The sequence below is a fragment of the Cupressus sempervirens genome, chromosome 7 (genome assembly GCF_028749045.1).
Source record: "Cupressus sempervirens isolate cs-2001-9-10 chromosome 7, ASM2874904v1, whole genome shotgun sequence".
In the NCBI taxonomy this organism is placed as follows: domain Eukaryota; kingdom Viridiplantae; phylum Streptophyta; class Pinopsida; order Cupressales; family Cupressaceae; genus Cupressus; species Cupressus sempervirens.
The window spans coordinates 891,877,637-891,891,520 of NC_143124.1; the positions used below are offsets into that span (position 1 = coordinate 891,877,637).

Consider the following 13,884-nt stretch of genomic DNA (forward strand, 5'->3'; position numbering starts at 1 on the left):
TCTTTTATAATATAAATTTGGATCAGCTTCATTCTTGGAGAATCCTAAGCCGGTGAGACACTTATCAATTCTTTCATACCAAGCCCTAGGAGCCTATTTAAGCCCATAGGGAGCTTTCTTGAGCCTGCAAACAAAAGCATTAGGATCATGAGTTTCAAATCCTTTAGGTTGCTCCAGATATACTTCTTCTAAAATCTTTCCATTTAGGAATGTTGTTTTTACATCCATCTGATGTACCATAGTTGGAAAACTCACCAAATGCAAAAGCTCGCCAAGCCCCCCTAAAAGTTTAATCGGGAAAAACTCGGCGATTTTTAAAAAAAACTCGGGAAAAACTCGAGAACCTAAAAAACCGCTGAAATTTAATGAAAAATACATTTATTTTGCAAAATTTAATGAGAAGATGCATCTAATAAGTTAATTAAAGACAATACAAAAGAAAGAAACGAAGTTTAGATATATATAAATGCATAATGCGTACAAAATTGCATTCTCATGTAGAATGCTCATGGTAGGAAGCAAAATAGTAAATTACTAAATAGTTTCAATTTGTCAAACTAGAAGTAAATACTAAAAGTCTAAATACATCAATACAATGTGACAATGTCAATCACATCTTCCTCTTTCCACTTGCACTAGCAGGAAAGCGAGGGGGTCTAGTCCTAGAAGAAGTGCCCCGCATTGGGATAGGGCATGAGTTGCGTGACTATGAACTCTGTGGGTGTGCCCCCTCGCTCGACGTCCCTATTGACTGGCTCGATGTCCTAGAAGAGGATGCATCTCCTCCTAATGGTAATGCCTGATCCTCGCTTAAATCATCATCATCCTCGTCCTCATCCTCAATGTCATCCATAGTGAACTGAAAATCAATGTTAGCCTCCCCTTCCATGGCCTGCCTCTCCAAATCAACGATCTCATCTGGTGTAAACAATGGACTTGGCTCCTGTGTTGTCCAATCAGAATAAGGATCTATCTCATCTAGATCAAGCGGACCAGGTAGTTCTAAGAGTTGTGCCTTTTTTATGCGCAACTTAAGATTATAGTGCGCATAAACAAGGTCATTAAGCCATTTTTGAGTCAATTTGTTTCTTTTCTTTGTATGGATGGACTCAAATAAGCTCCAATAGCGCTCACAATGGGATGAGCTACAAGGTTGGGATAGGACTCTGAGAGCAAATTTCCTTAAATTGGGGGTATTGCCACCCCAACTTGCCCACCAAGCATCTGCAAAACAAAATTAAAAAAGTTATAAAGCAATAAAAAAAAAATCAAAAGCACAACTTATCAATTAGCAAAATTTTTAAAGTTTGACGCTTTACCTGGTGCTTGAGTAGATCTTGCTCTCTTTGCTAGCATAGAAGAGAACAAAGGACCCCTTGATTCCACATAGATTTGTTGTTCGGTCACAATAAGGTCTCTCTCCTCTTCACTTGATATCATTCTCTCAATGCATTTAGAGAGACCTTCCATGACCTCTCCATTAGGATCTGAGTAGGAATCATCAGCTCTAAAACAAATAGAAAATGATATCAAGTCTTACTACACAACCTCAAAAAGTAAAGTAAAATAAAGACTTATTAAAATCCCAACTTCAAGGACAATCAATTATCGTAGTACCTGAATTTGGGATTGAGGAAGTAGCCTGCTGCATGAATAGGTTGGTGGAGCATATTGTTCCACCTCCTATCAATTATTTTCCAAATGGGGTCAAATCTGAGACTATCCCCGTGATAGTAACTTCTAACAGCCTCTTTCGCCCTATCCATGGCCTCATAAAGACCTCCCATTAGGGATTGCTGCCCATCACATGTGCGCAAGATTAGAACCAAGGGCAAAGACATCTACATTTGAAATTTGAAAAATACAAATTAGTTAATAACATAGTAAGTTATGAATTGATAATGAAACTTGAATAAACTAAAAATATAATGAAGTTACCTCCACAATCTCCTTAGCCTTTGCAAAAAAGCTATCATCAAACACTATTCATGCCACAGCCTCTCCTTCGGGCTTCTTTGAGTAAGGTGAAGCAACCCAATCAGCACACACAAACATTTGCTTCAAAGCCAATATGTGGTCAAGAATACTTTGCAACGTCAAGAAGACCGTTGCAAACCTTGTCATAGCAGGTCTCATCAAATCTTTGCCTTTAGTGGCTTTTCTCATCAAACTGAGAACCCATGGGTGATTATAGATATATTTCGTGACTCGCCTAGCATCTTCCACAATTGGACTCACCCGATCAAGTTTTCCTATGTCCTCCAAAAGAAGGTCAAGGACATGTGCTGCACAAGGTGACCAAAAAAGTGTGGGATGCCTCTCTTGGAGGATTCTACCTAAAAGATTAGCAAAAAATCAATAATCAGTAACAAACTTTCCATATTTAGTATTTACAAATTACATCAAATCTAAATTGAATAATACCATTATCCATAGCATTACATTCATGATTCATATTGATTCAAATATAAAAAATTAAATCTACTTGCTGCCACATATGATGTTGCATTATCTGTGATTATTTGCACCACATTCTCTATTCCCACCTCCATGACAACATTCTCCAACATTAAAGCCAATGTGGCTGCATTTTTCACTTTGTTTGAGGCATCGACAGATTTCCAAAACACCACATCATCTTTGCAAGCAATCAAGAAGTTAATAATGGTTCTACTTCCATCTGTCCACCCATCAGATAAAATGGTGCAGCCATACTTCTTCCACTCTTTCTTTTGGTCTTCTATCAACAATGTTGCCCTACCAACCGCTTTGTCAAGCAACCTACAAAATTTAGGTGTAATATTAAATAAAGTGTTAGTAAAAAATTAGGAAATAAGTTATAACAATTAAGATTTAAAATATAACAATGAACTAAAGTGAATCACAATTATTTACAATTACTAAATAGTAAAATACTAACCTTCCACTCATATCCTTGCGATTAGGCGGCTTGTACCCTTTGCCTGATATTGTCATTGCATTCACCATATTGATCCAATAGGGACTATTAGCGGCATTCATTGAGATATTGTTGAAAAACCAAAAATCAGCTGCTGCAATATCAGTTTGCTCATGCACCTCCTTAAACCATGCAGTGCCCTCTAATGATGGTTGTGCTCCAGGTGTGTTCCTGGGCACAAAATAACCACCTATCCCTGATGGGGATCCGGATGGTGATGATGAAGAAGTAGGAGATGTAGAAGAAGTAGAACCGGTAAATGAGAAATTTTGTTTGCGGATCCGTGGGCCACGAAGAGATCCTGGTATGTTCTCAAGTGCTTCTTCTTCCTCTTGCATATCAAAAGGAGCTCCTTCTGATTCAGCTATGGCTGCCCTCATAGCTAATTTTGCCCTCTCCCTATTCAATTTTTTCTCTTCAGCAGCTACAAGTAGGGCATGGATGAATCTTTTTTCTTCATCAGTTACCTTGAGACAAGGATTTGAGTCATGTTTCTTTATGCCTGCAAGATGGTATTTGAAGCGGTTTATGCCTTCAGAAATAATTCTCTCACAGAGAATGCATATCACCTTCCCAATATCATTTGGATTTGGAGCTTCATAGGCATACCGCCATGCCTTATCTCTTGCATTTTTAGGCCGAGTGCCTATATATCCAGATGGGCATGGTGTTTGTGGCCACTCTTCTTGCAGGTTTGTCATTTTTTTAATGGTTGATCGCTACCCTACACATAAATATATAGAAAAATGAATAAACAAAGTTAGAACTTAGAAGCTAGGGTTTCAAATGATTCAAAGTTTCAAACTTCAAACTTCAACCATATCCTTAGCAAACAACAAACTTCAACCATATCCTTAGAAGCTAGGGTTTCAAATGATTCAAAATGATTTTAAATGATTTGAAAACATTTACAAACAAGTTAACAATAACAAAAACAAAAGAACATTTGTAATAAAACTATAAAAAGTTTTCAAACTATGATAAGATGAACATACCTAGAAAGAAATTTGTCTTCTAAAATCGATTAGAATCCTCTACAATCCACTCAAATCCGCCTTGAATCACTTGCAATCAGCCAAGAATGCCTCCAAACCTTTTTCTCTTCACTCCTCAAGGCTCTAAACAATGCAAATACAAGAAAGAATGAGAAAAAACACATTCACTACTGCTTTAATCCATCACAGGCTGCGGGTGAAAATCTCACCAGTAAATCGCGAGTTTTTATGAAAAACTCGCCGAGTTTTTCACGATTACTCGCCGAATACTCGGCGAGTTTTTACTAGTTTGCCGAGTTTTTAAATCGGCGAGTTAACTGGTGAAAAATTATGTGATGTACCTTCCATCCCTTTGATTTGGCAATTGCTAAGACTGCTCTTACGGAGGTATATCTGGCAATAGGAGCAAAGGTTTCTTCATAATCAATCCCTTCTTTCTGTGAAAATCCTCTGGCTACAAATCTAGCTTTATACTTCTCAATACCACCGTCAGCAACATGCTTTATTTTAAATATCCACTTGGGAGAAATAACAGATTTTCCTTTAGCTCTTGGAACAATTTCCCAAACATCATTTTTCATAATAGATTGGTATTCTTCTGTCATAGCTTCTTTCCAAGTTGTATGTTTAATAGCATCAGAAGGATTAGTTGGTTCTGTTTTGGATAAATCACTCATGTTTGTTGAATAACTAGATAATCTTTTAGGTCTTTTGCTTTCTCTAACTGTTCTGAAAGGTGCAACAAAGTCTTGAGCTACTTCAACTTTTTTAATGGCCCAAAGTGGTCTTTTCTTTGAATTTTCTTCAAGGTTCATATTTTAAATTTCATCTTCGATTTCTTCTAAGTTCTCCCTTTGGGACCTAGATTCACTATTTCTTTCAGAACTAGATAAAGGAGAAAGTTCATTAGAACTTATGACTCTTTTGAATGCAAGATCTTCTTTAAAGATTACATCCCTACTAAGTTCAATACTTTTCTGTCCAGGTATGAAAATCCTATATGCCTTAAATGTTTCACTATACCCTACAAAAATACCTTTCCTCCCAGAGGGTTCTAACTTGGTTCTCTTTTCTTTTAGAACATGGATATATACAGGACACCCAAAAATTTTAAGATGACTTATATTGGGTTTTACTTTAGTAAATACTTCTTCAAGAGTTTTATGTTTAAGATAGGAGTGAGGGCTTCTGTTTTGAATATATACAGCAATAAAAGAGGCTTCTACACAAAGATAATATTCTAAATTTTGATCACAAATCATAGCTCTAGCAGCTTCTATAATTGTCCTGTTCTTTCTTTCTGCTACTCTATTTTGTTTTGAATTATAAGGAACAGTGTACTCCCTCTTAATCCCTGATTCTTTACAAAACCTTTTAAATAGTTTGAAGTGTATTCTCCTTTGTTATCAATTCTAAGGGTTTTAATTTTATGCCCTAAAAAGTTTTCAGTTAATGTTTTGAATTCTTTAAATCTTTGTTGGATTTCTTCTGATTCTTTGCATTTTAAAAAAAAATCCATGTTTTCCTAGAGAAGTCATCTATGAACAAGACGTAATACCATAATCCTCCAAGAGAAGGAACAGACAAAGGTCTACATAAATTTGAATGAATTAATTCTAGTACATTATTTGTTTTTCTAGTACTATCATGAAAAGGACTTCTGGTGTTCTTACCCAGAGCACACCCTTTGCAAATACTTGAGTGGTCTTTATTTAGTTTAAGTAATCCAGTAACCATCTTCTCCATAGTTGATAAAGTTTTGAAATTTAGAAGCCCTAATCTTCTAGGCCATATTTTATTTATATCTACAGCTTCATGAACTAAGGCTTGAATAGATCGACTAGATTTTGTATTCAATTCATACAAATATCCTTTTATTTGACCAATTAACTTCGCTTTCTTGATGGAGGAGTTCTTTGCCCGGGTTAATACTTTTCCATCCACGAATGCAACATTATGCCCATCATTTTCAAATGTTGTAACTGAGATTAGGTTTCTTTTAATTCGCGGTACATAGAGTACACTTTTAAGAAGAAGAGTATTTCCTTATTTTAGTTTCAAAGTACAATTTCCAATTCCTTCAACAGAGTGCTGAATTATCACCAATGGTAACTTCACCGTTAACCTTCTCTAATAAAGAGTCTAGTGTTTCTTTGTATCCCGTTATATGTCTAGAAGACCCACTATCAATCACCCATGCTTTATTTGAAATCTCATTTGATAGTAAGAATACAAAACACGGTTCTCAAGATCATAAGTATCTTCTTCCCTAATAACATTTGTACAGTTTGCTTGTTGTTTGGAATTTTCAGGACAATTAGATCTGTAGTGTCCAAATTTTTCACATTTGAAACACTTTATTTTAAATAGATCTTTCTTGGGTTTTCCATTCTTTTGATTTCCCTTTTTTTTCTTGAAATGTTTCTTCTTGCCCTTATAGGAGCTTGTATTAAGAACATGAAGTTCTTCATCTTCTGTTTTCGATTTCCCTCCTTTCTTTAGTTTTCTGGATTCCTCTTCAAGACAATCGTTCTTGAGTCTGTTAAAATCCGAAAGATTATCTCTAGCACTTATTCCTTTGCAAATGTCTCCCATGAATCTGACAATCCATCTATAGCCATAAGTGTTAAGTTTGTGTCACTAATAGTGGTTCCTATACTTGATAGTTCATCTCTAATGCCAGCAACTCTTAGGAAGTAAGAATTTATCGATTTTCCTTTCTTTATCTGAATGTGATTCAGTTGCCTTCTCAATGCGAGAACCCCAGTTGCATTGTTTACTTCATATGCATTTCGTAATGCATTCATCATATCAAGGCAGTTTGATGTTTTGTAAGCATAAGTACGATATCATTTTTTACTCCATCTAAATGATTTGAATAGCTTTTCTATTTCCTCTACTCCAGATAGATTTGTGAGGTTCAACTGGAGGTTGTTTGGATGCTCCATCAACAAATTGTTTTACATCATTCTCTTCAAGAATCATCATGATTCTGAACTTCCAGGCTTCAAAGTGTTCTTTCCCATCAAACCTGTCCTCAAGTCTGATTGTGTATGTTATTGAAAATAGGAGAGAGTTGCTAGATATATATGAAGTCTGATAACTGAATTTTGCAGAGCCTAGGTTCGACTAAGAGAGCTCTGATACCATGTAAAGATTTTGCAAATTCTCTATCCTTTGAGTCAGACTTTTACTTTAGTCCTTGATAGCTAAGAATGGTCTTTGAATAATCTGAGTATTGAGGAAGTTGACACTTACATATCTGATCCAAAATTATCTACTTATGCAATATATCAGTATGATGATATTGCTTGAGGATATAGCCTTAATTGTGTAATATGTGAAGAACACTAAACTTCTCTAATGCCGATACAGTAAGGAACAATCAACCTTGATCAAATAGGAGTATTTCTGATATTAATTACAGGATATTGATACTTAGAGGAGCAGACTGAATTGTTACTGTGTGTCCTCTAACTGCACCGATAACCTCCCTATATATATCCTTGCTAAAGAGTATGTCCCTCAAAGGGACATATCCCTTCCTAAACTAGCATTAACTAATTTTCCTATAAGTCGGCGATCTGAAATATAAACACAATAACATCTAACTAACAATGTGTTAGATTAGTTAAAGATTATAATGTTCTTGAGAAGTCACCTGCTCCTAAGGAAAGTATATAATCTAATGCCAGCCTAATGATATATTAGGGTAAGAAGGTCTAGTGCGGTCTGCACTTTCAGACCTGTATATTGTCAGGTTAAATACTCAACATGACCTCTCTAATCATTGTACAGAAGTTAGAATACTACAACTTTACACTTACAGTTCTAGCATAGTGATCTCTAGTTCTTATATTTTTCTTAGCCAAACACTATAATATGGTATTTACACTGAATCCTTCTCTTATTTGGCCTTCATCCGTAACACATTAGAATTTACTTTTGGGCATGTTCAAACGAGGCAAGCCTAGGCTTCAAAGCAATTGTATCAGAGCACGCATTACTTCACAGTGATAACAAAACCCAAATCACATCCTTGCAGTATTGGAGTTTCTCATTTGACTCTTTATTAGCATTTTGTATATCCACTCACATGGACTGAGTACAAAAGCTTAGTCTTAAAGCTCCTAACCCCTTATCCTACGTTCCTTCACAATCTCAACTGATGATAAACAAATCCGTCCTATATATGTCAACTTTAGAAATGCTTCAAAGATGAGAGAAAAACACTTTGTAGTGACAAATGAGTTGGGGCAACAGGGCACAAAAAAGAAGACAAAGTCATCAATTAATTCAAATAACTCCCACAAAGTGTTTTAATCCACTCCTGGACCATCAACTTCATCAATGTATTATAATATTTAGAAGTACAAACACCATATAGGGCACAACTAAATTAACTTAACCTTGCTCACATTCTGCAGTAAATCACCTTTCCTATCAAGAACAGCTCACCAATTGCCCCTATAACATTTTACATATCCATAAAGAAATGGTGGCATAGCTACCACATTACTACCAATGGGGATAATCTTAGGCTTGAAAAGGCCTAAAATGATCTGGTAATTATTCTGTATTTTCCTTGCACACTCTTCCACACAAGATGTGAGGAAGGGAAGACTAGATACTAAACTATAGATCAATAATAATAATTATTCAACCAAAATATCTATGCAGCTGAGTTAGAAAAAGCTGTGGTAGCCTCATTTCCCTATAACTATACTCAAAAAATTTCCTAAAATATTAGCCACACTGCCCTAGTAGCCCAAATTCCTGCCTGCCACGAGTATCAAAGTGTAGATTGCACAGGTAAATCACAAGTAAACAATGTTTCCCAATTTTTCACAAATTTTAATGCATTGCAATTTCTGATTTCTGCAGTTAATTGTGATTTTTTCATGAATCTGCTTCTATGGTCTGTTAAAAACATATGAATTTATAGTTTACAAAGATTCATATTATGGAGATCAAAAGTTGCTAGGAAGTGGAACTATTTCCTTAATTGATCTCTCATCCCCTAGTAGTTGTGTAGTGTAACAAATTGTTGATGCATCCTTAATGAGCTAGGGTGTGACTTGGTATACTGCAAATCTCATGGGTGGCAACTTGGTTGTTGTGCTGACATTTATATGTATAAATTGCAAGATCGCACTTTGATGATGCAGTGAGCTAATTTATGAGCTGAGTGTTGCAGTCTTTCTATAAGGTGTGTTGTCCCTATTGAAGCTCCGGTAGAAACTGCGAGTTTGATTGGTGAGGCATGTTTGTCGTAGAAATGATCTCTCAATGTGGTATGTTGTGCTGCTATTGGAGCATGTGCATCATTCCCAAAGGGTAAATACAGTTTTTGTGTTCAGTAAAGTATCTAGGAGGTGATCTAGTGTGCCACAAACCCAAAAGTACTCCAACAACTGCTGCAAGCCATGAGTGTGGTCTCGCTACTACTACCAACACTATGTTTGCTAAAGCCTCCTAGAGAAGTCAACACTTCTTGTAAAGCGAGACTCTTAATTAAATTGAGACTATGAAGCAAGTGATGAGCCTTGATTTAGCTGCTATATGGTGAACAACTTAGCTTGTGTGCTGAGCTGACCTTTCTGACAACTCTATACAAGCATAGAATAGTTCCTAGTGAACGTGGTTTCTAGGATCTAATCCTTTTTACTAGAAATCATTCCTTAGTTGGACAGTGAAATCCAAAGTGATTTATATGCATAGCAAAACGACACAATTGTTGTTTGGTGCCAATGAAGCAAGTGTTGAGCTTGAATTCACATTTGGAATATCAGATATGGTATCTCTTTCTGCCTAGTGTGCCTACTATCACAACCATGCAAAGTGACAATGTAGAGATGCATTTATACCTCGGGTAGTGCAAGACCAATAAAGTTGATAATAATTGATTGCCCCCTGCATTACATCTTTTGTTGTGCATTGCTTGACATGACAACATGAAAAAGATGTTAGTGGTAATCAAATTCCATAGTACCTAAGTTTCTCTTATGTCCTAAATTCAGTCATGTTGTTTAAAAGGGTGCATTACATAAGCTGGAGTATATACCCAACTTTATATATTCCAACAAAGGACGCTGAACTTATCCTTGCCCTTTTTTGAAATCAGAACTGGAATTCAGAAGAGAATTCTACATCAAACACGTCTCAAAGACTATATATAGCTTTTGTGTGTGTGTGGGAGGGGGGGCCGGGTTAGGAGTTGAATTTCATTCCTATTTTCCTTGCATTTACCTTATTTTTAATATCCACCACGAGCATCATCATTCATCTCAAAAATGTAATGTCCCCTTTCTGAAATAGGATTTCATAATAAATAATAATATAATTAAAACATAAAAATAAATAGATATAATATAATAACAAGTTAATAATTTTAATGAAAGGTTAAGAGGCATACAATAAAGAGTTCTGACTCCCTCAGCATAATATACAAAAGGAAGTTCAGTTGGGAGGAAATATTGAGTAAGGAAGAAAGAGGGAACATAGGAAATACGTAAGGACTAATGGAAGAATAAATAAGTGTTGATGATATAGTTGCAGGAGATATCTTTCTCTCCTAAATTCAAATTAAATATATGACTGTTGAAACTGTGGTTGTTGAAGTCGAATCATCTCAAACATTGCAGAAGGAATTCCTATATCGTCATTGTTCTTTGTACCGTCACGAATGACGCTTCAAGTGACATAGGATCCTCATTGTTCAATATATACAAACTTTTCTTTGGGCAGAAGCTTCCAGAATTGTTGTGTATATCCCTAACCAAAGCCCTCATCAAATATTGAAAAATATGACTCTTGAAGGAAACTTCACAGGTGTCAAAGCTGGGATTAGTCATTTAAGAATTTTTGGTTATCCTGTTCATATTCATGTATCTAAAGATAATAGATCTAAACTAGAACCATCAGGCAGGAGAGGAATATTTGTGGGTTACAGTGACTCTTCAAAGGCCTACAGGATCTACATTCCAGGGCAAAAACAAATTCAGATCAGCAGGGATCTCTCTTTTGAAGAGGAAGTAGCATTGAAAAGATCAAAGGGTCTTCCATGGACATAGGCAATGAAGAACAATAGATGTCTCAAGATATGGACATTTATCTTGACTGTTTTAAAAATTAGAGGGAGTCTACTCAACCAGAAGAGACTTTTGATCCAATTGATTCCATAGAACCAACTGATGGGCCAAGTATCATTACTATAGGTAGAAAGAGACCTCTGTGGGTTAGACAAACTATGTAGGATGCAAAAAACATATGCTGCTCCTCATGGTGCTTTTAGAGAAACAAGAGATTGTAGCAATTTTTATGATATGTGGCATTAATGAGTCACATCATTGAGTCTCAGCCTTCTAGCTTTGAGGAGGCATCCAATGTGTGGAGAGATGCTATGACAGAAGAATATCAGTCTATCATCAAGAACAATGTTTGGGATATTTTACCAAGGCCTACAGAAAAACCAATTGTGTCTTCCAAGTGTCTTTTCAAGATCAGGCATGCAGCTGATGGAAGTATTGAGAAGTACCCAAGTAAGATTTGTGGCAAGAGGTTTCTTTCAAAAGGAGGGAATAGACTGTGAGGAGACATTTGCTCTCGTTGCTTGTTATACATCTATGAGGACCAAGGTTGCACGGGTACATGTATCCAAACCCCTGGTATGTGTACTAGGTATTGGTACATGTATCCTGTATTAAGTACTTGCCTGGGTACATACCTCGTAACCGGAAATGCCACATCAGCTCACAATTTTTTTCTCCTTTGCAAAATGTTAAAAAAGCTGCCACGTAGATTAAGATGCCTGATTTTGGTTTCAGTTTATCATTTGCATATCAGCTGGTTGCTTATCAAGCTTAATTCAATTTGAAACTTTGATACAATATTGATTAACATTAAACTATTAATTTTTTTCTGATTTTCACTGTTCAAGTTAAAACTAGATATTTGTTCATTTGCAATATGTCGTCATATGGTTTATGATCTTCCCGTTCATATTTAAAGATTGCCTTCTTTGTTATGCATCTAAAGTTTTAACATTCACCATATAGATTATGACTCGTGACTCATTTTTTCAGGTTTTTAGTTTTGAAAGCTCAATGCCATTGATTCATGACACACATTTTCAGATTTTCTATAAAAGAAATAAAAATAGACCTACCCCCATCTCCTGTTTTGAAAAATACTTGTACCCATACTCAAAGTACCCAAGTACCCCCGTACCCATGCAACCTTGATCAAAACTATTATTGCTATTGCATCAGCTAAATGCTGAAAGCTATATCAAATGGATGTAAAGACTGCATTTCTTAATGGTATGACTGAAGATTAAGTGTTCAACAAACAACTAGACAATTTTGTGATCCATGGGATGAAGTCTCATGTATGCAGATTGAAGGTGTTGTATAGCCTTAAGCAAACACCTTGTGCATAGTATGAAAAGATTGATCAATACTTGATGAGCTTGGGATTCTCCAAGAATGATGCAGATTCAAATCTTTACTTCAAGATAGTTAATAGTGTCATGCATTAGCTTTTAGCCTCTTAGTTTGAAATAGAGGATCTTGGTCTTACACATTACTTTTTAGGATTGGAAGAGTGGCAAAGACCCAATGAGATTATTCTTAGTCAAGGGAAATATACCATAGATATCTTAACAAGATTTGGATAAAGGATAGCAAGTCCATGTCTACACCCATTGAAACAAATTTGAAAAAGTTGAGTGATTTTGCAGCTAGCTCAGATTTGGTAAATCCTACCATGCAAAAACAATTGATTGGACCTTTGATGTATCTAGTGAATACTAGACCAGAAATTTGTTATGCGGTAAGAGCTCTTAGTCAGTTCATGTGTGAGCCAAGCGTATCTTAAGATACTTGCATAACAAAGTGGGATATGGCTTGAGATATACTTCTGATGAAGATCTAAAGTTACAAGGTTATTCTAATTCTAATTGGGTTTAGGAGTGTAACTGATATAAAAGCACCTCTGGATGTTACTTCAGTTTGGGGTCTTCCATGATTTCCTGGTGTAGCAAGAAGCAAAACTTTGCGGCACAAGGCACTGGAGAAGCTGAATACATTACAGCATGTGTAGCAGCTCAAGAAGCAGTGTGGCTTCAAAAGCTTCTTGCAGGATTGTTTGGTCAAGCATTGGAGCCAACTATGATTCATTGTGATAATAAAAGTTGTGTAAAGCTTTCAGTCAGTCCAATGTTTAGAACAAAACATTTCGAGATCAAATATCATTACATCAAAAATATGGTTCTGACAAAAGCAATACAACTCAAGTATATTTGCACTGGTTAACAAAGAGCTGGTATTCTCACCAAGTGCCTCTCCGGAGTGAAATTTGCACATTTTCGAGACAAGCTTGGTGTTGTGGAGAATGTTGCTCTTGTTGAGGAGTTGTCTTAGCATTAGTAATTCTTACTAAGTGCTTAAATGCATATTTCTCTAAGATAGAGAAATATGAGGTGAAAGCTCTCTGAGAAATGTTACGCTTTCCGCTCATGGGAGTAGCCATAGTGGACGTCATGTTAAGGGACTACATGACAACATCACGTTGAGTGACTCTGATGAGCATTTGAGTATATGTTTCTTTCCACACAGGGATGTAGCCATGGTGGACGTCATGTTGAGTGACTTCATGATGTTATCATGTTGAGAGATTCTGTGATAGAAATCTTTTCCACAAATGGGTGTAGCCATTGTGGGTATCATGTTGAGAGACTCCATAACATGGCTATCTAGAAAGATACAGCCCTAGCTAAGAGATAGTATTGATGAAATAGTTGCAGAAGATATCTCTCTACTAAATTGAAATTAAATACATAATTGTTGAAGTCGTGGATGTTGAAGTTGAATCATCTCAGACATCATAGAAGTAATTCCTATATTCTCATTGTTCTTTGTAATCCCACGG

The 13,884-nt window shown here is 36.0% G+C and overlaps 3 protein-coding genes across 3 annotated transcripts in view; all 3 read right to left on the reverse strand.

The window, feature by feature from the left end:
• The window catches only part of LOC149550365 (ATP synthase F1 complex assembly factor), a 43,844-nt gene that overhangs the window by 14,136 nt on the left and 15,824 nt on the right, over nt 1–13,884 (reverse strand). The window lies entirely within an intron of this gene.
• On the reverse strand, nt 666–1,501 carry LOC149550366 (uncharacterized). The gene is made up of 2 exons (XM_089795075.1): nt 1,320–1,501; nt 666–1,224 (listed from the first exon to the last, which is right to left on the reverse strand). Exons 1-2 carry the CDS (start codon nt 1,468–1,470, stop codon nt 707–709), a joined length of 669 nt encoding a protein of 222 aa, XP_089651201.1. The 5' UTR covers nt 1,471–1,501; the 3' UTR covers nt 666–706.
• On the reverse strand, nt 1,804–3,406 carry LOC149550367 (uncharacterized). The gene is made up of 3 exons (XM_089793685.1): nt 2,921–3,406; nt 2,486–2,781; nt 1,804–1,841 (listed from the first exon to the last, which is right to left on the reverse strand). Exons 1-3 carry the CDS (start codon nt 3,337–3,339, stop codon nt 1,804–1,806), a joined length of 753 nt encoding a protein of 250 aa, XP_089649811.1. The 5' UTR covers nt 3,340–3,406.